The 8128-nt window shown below is 41.1% G+C and overlaps 2 protein-coding genes across 2 annotated transcripts in view; one reads left to right on the top strand and one right to left on the bottom strand.

Moving 5' to 3' along the window:
• Positions 1-2755: 2755 nt before the first annotated feature.
• On the bottom strand, positions 2756-6133 carry LOC308121546 (claudin-7-B-like). The gene is made up of 4 exons (XM_080482821.1): positions 5676-6133; positions 3974-4138; positions 3756-3840; positions 2756-3664 (listed from the first exon to the last, which is right to left on the bottom strand). The coding sequence occupies exons 1-4, from the start codon at positions 5896-5898 to the stop codon at positions 3508-3510; spliced, it is 630 nt and encodes a 209-aa protein (XP_080338947.1). The 5' UTR covers positions 5899-6133; the 3' UTR covers positions 2756-3507.
• nlgn2b (neuroligin 2b) overlaps positions 6120-8128 on the top strand; it is a 166784-nt gene continuing 164775 nt past the window's right edge. Inside the window, exon 1 of the mRNA XM_080482819.1 lies at positions 6120-7981. The gene's annotated coding sequence lies outside the window, so the exon portion shown is untranslated. The remainder of the gene's footprint in view (positions 7982-8128) is intronic.

Below are 8128 nucleotides of genomic sequence, written 5' to 3'. Positions count from 1 at the left end.
TTTGTTTTCTTTCTTGTGTGTAGGTCTACATCAATACAGAAGAGTGTTTTAACTTCTGATCTAACAAATTCATTCTCGGTAGTAATGGTTTACTTTTTAGCTTCCATTCCTCAACCTGCTTCATTCAAAAAGGTTACACTTTTTTGCATTTATTTTCTTTTGAAGTAAAGAAAAAAACCTCACTGGTGTAAATTCAGATGGTTAAAATGTGTGTGAGGCAGGGGTCTGCAACCTTTATGATCAAAGGAGATATTTTGCTGATTTTCCACCAAATCAAATTTACCATGAGCTGCAAAACATGTTGAACCTTTAAAGTGAGGCAACATTGCTTCTAAAGTTTCATATCGGTAGATTTTAAATGTATTTTTTTGTATTTATGAGGTTTCACATGAGGCTCCAGAGCAGCAGGTTAACTTGCCTATTAACCTCTGATGCGTGTGTTTTTTAGAAGGAAATCCATGCTCGCATCAATATCGTATAAACACTTGTAACAAGTGAAGCCATTCCTGAAATGAGTCACATGTACAGTAGATTTGTCTTTCACAATGCAATGTTGATGTATTGTGGTCCGACATGTAGGGAGGCTTTTGACATTCTAGAAGGAAGAGAAGCAACTATAAAGTAAAAATTTTATTGAAGTTGTGTTTTTGCCTTGGAGTAGTGGGAGGAGACAAGTAAATATGTATTTTTGAAGGTGGGTGGCAGACTTGGATAAAGAAGCCTTCGAATACTTTTAGATGTGAAATCCCAGTCTTTGTTTAATGGTCTGGCCTGAGGGAAACGAGAGTAAGGATGAGAGAATGGCAGGCGAAACGAGCGAAGTAGAGCAAGACACTGCAGCCTTAAGTCGTAACCAGTCATAACCTCAGAAGACACACACTGACAAAGTGGGGGCGGACCTGGCTGTAAATACACCGGCAGGAAAGAAGGTGAGCTCAGGTGAAAACCTTCCAGCGTAGTGAAAAAATGACCTCACAATACAACAGCTTTACTGTGTCAAGGAACTGTGTATCCCCACACTACAGGAGGGGGTTTTGTGATCTAGCATTTGTAGAGCACGGGGCTATTTCATTCCAGTCTCCTCTAACCCCCGAGCAAGTTCTCTACGATCACCACAAGGTGGCACTAAAAGCTAAGCAACTTTCATTTTGTTTGCCATTATGACGCTGTGTATTCACCTACCTGAGGGAAGATGGCTTCCAGCCAGGGAGTAGAAGGAGGGAAGCCTGATGAGCTCACACTCCTCCCTCCATGGGAAAATGATCCACAACTTCACTCTGCCATGCATGCACAGGCACACTTCTCACGGCCATCACTGTCTACGTTTGAGTCTTTATAATGACGCTCCAGCAGTGATCAGCTGCATCAAGGATAATTAGGGCGTAACAGGTTAGATTGCTGTCTTTGGGTGTATGGAGACAAAAAAGAAGCACAACCTCTTATAGACCTTTGATGTTGGGAATGTGTGGCATCGCCGCGTCGAGCTCTGAAGAACGTCTTAAAGCCCTGCGAAGGGAACGTGGTGTATCCCCGACCTGGCTGGAAAGCGATAAGAACAAGTCTCATAATGGAACCTGCAAGTTCTGTTTTAAAATGCAATCAAATGCGAATGGGAAGCAGAGCCAAATGCCTTTAGTAAGTTTGGCTCAGGTGCAGAAAAAGTCTGATCATGTGATCTCCAAGCAGCTCTTGTAACTGTTGCATGAAAGTGCTGTGATGCAAAAAGTTGTTACAGTTGCCCTTGGCATAAAAATAACAGTTTTATATAGAAGCTGAAAATGAATGTTCTCTATCTTAACAGCTTCAAACACACTGTTGTAATTATACTTATTCTGTAACTTTTTAATAAACACCAATGCAAAAACACATTTTTTTTTGCACCTTACACTCAATTTCTTGTCTGTCCCCATCTTCTAAATTTGCTCAGTGTAAATAAAGCAAAATTGCTTCAAACTGCCACTGTAGATAATGCAGGCTGAATTATCTGGTTTACTGCCTCAGAGCTGGTTTATTGCCATTTTTATTAGGCAAACGCGCTGCTTGCTTGTTGCCCCTGCTCTTATTGAGCGCCACAGACCGTGTGCCGAAATTTAGTGACTAGAGGGAAAACTACTAACTACATAATTGTACTGCAGCCTCTTTAATTGTGCTTATTACATAATGAATTAGTGAAGCTGAACACGTTACTGGTGCATGAGGAGTCTGGATAACTTACCCTGTGAATGGGGGAGATGCTGTGGAGCGGCTGCGGAGGGGGGCTTCTCTCACATCTGTGATTTCTAATTCAACCTTGAATGTAGGTTATTGTTAAATACTAAATATGAAGCAAGAGTGGCACATCAGACTTAATGCAACAATATGAAAGGACCATGTTTGATCTACGAGAGATTGGAGCAGGTGATGTTGCAATTGTATTTTGGTTATATTGTTATAAATCTGGATTATTTCTGTCCAGTTGCCTCATTATAACCTTCTTACATACTTCTATTATGGCAAAACATAGATCACACTACATCCATCTTCTGTATGAAACACATTGCTTTTCTTTTACTTGTATACATGTAAACATTCCAAAATTTCAATTTACTAACTTTGAAGTCATTTCAATATTTTACTGAAATATCAAAATAGTACATACTGGATATTCTCTAACTTGCAGCTTAAATTGATTTTAAACATAATTCGTTTCAAAACCAAAATATCCAAAGTTATTTTTGAGCTTTCGTGTGTAAGAAGACCCACAAACCAGAGCCAATAAATTTACTAAGTTTTATTTTTTTTTTCCATATGTACAACACAAAAACAGCAAATTACAATTTTAAAAAGTTAAAAAACACAAAACTGGGCACATCACAAGTGCAACAGTTACTGCGAACAAAAAAAAAATAGCCTAAGTGCAGCCCATTCACAATAAACAGGTCACTTCAGTTATATGCTCGGTGGAAATATTGGCAAAAATGAGTACGAGAATCAGCAACTTTTTGCAAATATAGTTACAATTTCACACGGATCGAGCAAGAACAGCAATTCTGAGCTTTTATTTTATTTATTTTTAGGGAAAATTGTTAAAAAGGCACAAATGTGAGTGATGGAGCAAACCGCTCATTCTGTATCAAACTGGACTGGTCGGAATATTAATCAAGGTATTGAAACAATGCTCCCGAGCACACTGGGCCACGCAGCATGGTGAACGACTTCATCCAGAACCTCGGGTGTCTCATGCCAATTGACCTCGGTGCTTTCCTGGTGTCGAATAAGCAAAGAGTATAAAATGACCAAGTAAGCACGGGCTATGGTACCGGGCAGGGTGACACCAACAATCGCTTACAAGTAAACAGTTGGCATTTAAAACTTTAATGGATTTGTTAAAATAATAATATTACAGTAACAGAAGGTGGCCTCATAGAAAGTTAAAAAAAAAAAAAAAAAAAAACCCCAGACAAGTTCCCATTGGCTCCTGGGATACGTCTTTACATGAATATCAGTGTTCCTTCAGTTCAGTCCAGTTTACACGTATTCCTTGCTGCTGCTGGGGGGTCGGTTGGAGATGGGATACTTTGGTGTGGATTTGCCTCGCGGGCAGGACGCCGCCAGCATGGCGCCTCCCACTACTGTCAAGAACGCTCCGGCCCAGGCGATGAAGATGGCAGCACCAAACTCGTACCTGAAGGAACGCAAGCGAGAGTCGGTCAAATGTGAAACACACACACACACACAAAAAAAAGGCAAAATAAAGATTCTGTTTATATACTTACTTGGTATTGACCGGAGTGAACGGATTGTAGAAGGCTTGAATGATGTCATGAGCATACCAAGAGCAAGCGACGATGGCACACAAAGCTGGAGGAGGAGAGAGAGTCGGTGAAATCGGCCCCAAAACATACTGAAATGTGTGTGCGACTCAAACATGAAACGAACCAAAAAAAAAAAGAAATAACCCCCCCCCCCCAAAAAAAGTCTGATGTCTTCCTACCTCCAATCAAAATGATAATGCCTCCAATCATGGCAATGCGGGACTTGCGCGTTTTGTCGTCTCCCCCGCAGGTGGTGCACTTCATTCCCATGCAGGCGGCGCCCAGACCAACCACCGTGACGATGATGCTCACAATCATGAGAGCGCGAGTTGCCTGGAGGGCACCTGGGAGAGAAAAGAGACAACAGGCAACAGTTGAGTGACAACCAACACTTGGCTTGGACGATGATGGGCGTAATGAGGGAAGAAAGACGAAGGAAACATTTTAATTTGTGTAAAGTAACAATACTCTCAACATAAAAGTTATTTTAGAAGAATTAATCTTGTATGTGGAACTGGCCACAGAGGGAACGAACAGTTCATGCAGAACAGAGAGGCCTCTGTCTCCTGTGTCTGGCTGCTGCTCGCTATAACAACGCACCACACACACACACAAACTGGCTTCAACCAGAAGAGAAGGGTGTGTGTGTGTGTGTGGTTTTGCATGTGTGCACCATCAGAAAACAGGTCTGACCGGGTCTCAGGTTGCATTACGAGGAAGACACTCCCAATCTCGGGTGCTTCACAGTGCCACTTCTCAGCAGGTGTACTTTCTCATAGTGGGGAAACGGCTGCTCAAAGAAACACCGTTTCGGTTTAAATTGAAGATTAAAAGCTTAACTTGTAACCAGTTGCTGATACCCGCTGTTAAAGCATCTGGTTTTTAGATTTTTGGGGGAAATGTATTCCAGAAAAATGTGCTCTTATCCATTACTTTGCTTGATATCTGACCACCAGGTTAAATCAGTGTTTAATAAAGTTGGGCCTGTGTCCAGATGTGAGGAGGTGATAAGGCTCACTCTGCAACATAATATACCGTTTCACATTTTGCAAAGCAAAACAGCAACTAATGAAATGAAATTCAAAAAAATATATGTTTAAGAAAGGCAGCTTTGTGAACTTCTCGCCAAGTAAATTACATGTTGGCCAGTAGGAGCCAAATTCCTGGGAAAACAAACCACAGAAATCCTTTGTTAATAATCAGGCAGTTTGAGCCTGAAGGCACGACAATCAATCAGTGAGCAATGAACCAACTGTAAAGACACTGATTGTCAATTCATCCCAATTTCACAAGACTCAACACCCATGAGCCTATTTTATGATTTTGCCCCCCCCCCAAGAGTACCAGAGGAGTGTCTGTGTTGACTAAACACTGCTTCATAGAGGTGCTGCTGAACAGGCAACTTACTTCTGCCGCAATGGAAGAAGTACACCGTGAGTATTTGCACACTTGGAGGGGGAAGCGGAATGAAACAATGACTTTTGGATAATCATTGTCTAAGTGTAGAAGGAACCCAGTACATTCCTGACTTCTGGCTTATCAAATAAAAAGGCTGAATTTTTTTTTTTTTTTTTTTCCTTCAAGCTGCATGGGATCTGAAAAGGCGAGCTCCTGAGGCTTAAAGTAAATAAGTGACTGGGAGAGGAATAAAAGAAGGTTATAAAGTGAGAAAACCGGTTAGACCAGTAGAAGGTCAGCCGTTGGGGGAATTCAACCTGTTAATGTGGATTGTGTCATTTTAGGTTCAAATTGATTCAATCAAGCAAATACCTTTTGGCTTATTATAATTTAAAAAAAAAGGTATTTGAAAGCTTCTCGAGCGAGATACATTTTAATTGATCTGCATTGTGTTTGAAGTGAATCCAAGCGGGTGTGGCTTACTGTTGAGCTGCAGGATGGAGTCGTACACCTTGCACTGGATCTGGCCTGTGCTCTGGAAGGCGCACGACATCCACAAACCCTCGTACATGGCGATGGCGGTGATGATGTTGTCCCCGACGTAGGCCGACATCTTCCACTGAGGCAAGATCGTTCCAATAATCAGTCCGATCACGCCCAGGAGAGCCAGGGCGAATCCCAATATCTGAAGACCCGCGTTGGCCATTTCCTTTTTTTTTTTTTAATGAATTTGTTTTCTAAAAGGTGATGGCTCAAATCTCCTTTGCTTCACCTGCGGTGTTTAAAAAGTTCTGAAAATCTGAAAGTTAGTTCCTTTTTTTTGTATTCCGTCGCTTCTTGGGGGAGAAAAAACCCAAAACAAGTTCGAAAACGATGATAGTTGATAAATGTTCTGTCTCTCCTCGACTCGTCGCACCTGTTGCTTCGCCGCACCTTGAATGGGGAAGGCGCAGCGGGAGCGAGCTTTTTGAGGCGGTTTCAGGCGCAGGTAGGCGGGGACGCGCACGCAGTTTCGAGCCATCACCTGGTTGGGGTGGGCAGCGCGTGAAGTTTCGTGACGTCAGAACTTCCTGCAGCGACCACCGCGTGCCCCACATTTCTTTTTCTCCATTTAAATAGGTAACGAAAGGACACTTTTAACTCCCTTTAAAGTGCGCGCAATGTGCCGTGTTTCTCATTTAGATGTAAGTCTGTCAGTCACTTTGTGGTTTGTTACAAATGTTCTCATCATTAACTTAAAACTATTATCTATCTACTACCACTACAACTATCTAAATGTACTGTTTAAGGCAGGGGTGTCAAACATAAGGCCCGTGGACCGAAAGCGGCTCGCGGGAGGCTCCAGTCTGGCTCTTATAGAAACGCCAAGAAAATAGTTGCAATAACAAAGACAAGCGTTAATTTTCGAGCACATTTTGAGTGTCCCATTGTGATGCTGCCATGAAAGATAGCTACTGCTTTGCAAAAACCATACTGTCAGAGTGAATTTGTAAAAACATGCAGTTTTGTTTGACATTTCACAGTATTTTGCAACAGAAGTTATCATTAAAATGGGCTAACATAGAGGCATTTTCCTCATATATATATATTCTGCCACAACAAAGAAGAAAATATTATGGCACTATATGGCCCGCCCAGGATGAAATTGTTTAGTAAATGTGGCCCCTGAACTAATTTGTATTTGACACCCCTGGTTTTAGTATATTCAACCCTGATTAAATCATCGAGCGTGCGTGTTTATAGTTTGCTGCTTGTTGTAATCCTGCGTGACTAACCACACACTGATGCATTGACTGACTAAACCACAATATTTTGCAATTATGAGCTAATGTGTTGCAATTTGAAACCTAAAACAAGGAACCCGAAAGTTCCTTATAAGTCCCCTGCTATCTTCTATTATGACAGCATGTGTCAGGATATATTCTGACTTTTGACTCAGTGTGTATATAGTGGTGGATCTAGGCGATTTCAGAGGGGAGGGGGCCGGGCTTTAATATGCGTTAATGAATGAAAACGAACATTTGTCCAGTAATTGTATTTTTTTCCTCAAGTTTTTGTTTAATTTTTCATTTTTTTAAAAAAATGGTGCACACGACGTCCTTATTTTCCAATGTCAATATCAATTTTAAATGTGATTTGTCCCCATGATCCTCATTTCACCCTTCAACATCTTGTTCTTCAGTCAGTTCAGTAAGCGGTTCAATAGAATCCACAACAATTGTCAATTATCATGTGATCAGAGAACAAAAGTATTCAAATCAAAATGATACTGAAACGGAAGTGAGCTCTTTTATTCAAGTTGAAAACATGATCAATTTAAGTTATTGTTTAGGTTTTGCGTTTTACATGTATCTGGACAACTGAAAACGATCGCTGATGTCTTTACTATGATGTCACTTTTCAAGGAAATCACACCGTTAACCTCAGACATTTCTCGCAAAACATGAAATATATTGAATAAATCCAATGGGATTTTGTCAGATATATAGACAAAGTCCTGTTATTTTCTCACAAACCACTTAGATGTGCATAAGATTTCTGTTATCAAACCTTTAACATTCATTTTAAGGCAGTGCAGTCTTAAACACAGTATGTCGGTCAGAAATACATTCAGCATGTGTTATTTGGAGAAACTATATTAAAAGCCTCTCTGTGCTCTCTTTTCCGCTTCACCTGTCACCAGGTCAGCAGACAAGTTGAAGGGAGTGTCACTGAGAAGACGCATATTGAAACTACGAAACTCCACAAACAGCGGGAGGAGCGCCGCACAGACTGAGGATCAGTTAGAGGTGAGATAGACAATCCTTGATATTATACGGATTTAAGTCTTAAACATTTTGAATCCAACACTTCCACTTCCCACTCCTTGCGTTGTTTACTTTCCAGAAGCGCGACTTCCTCCATTGCAGTAAATAGTTCACCATCCGTCTCTGTGA

The sequence above is a fragment of the Lipophrys pholis genome (genome assembly GCF_963383615.2).
Source record: "Lipophrys pholis genome assembly, chromosome: 16".
Taxonomy (NCBI): Eukaryota; Metazoa; Chordata; class Actinopteri; order Blenniiformes; family Blenniidae; genus Lipophrys; species Lipophrys pholis.
The sequence above is the reverse complement of the archived record's forward strand: the minus strand, read 5'-3'. Positions and strand labels throughout refer to the sequence as shown.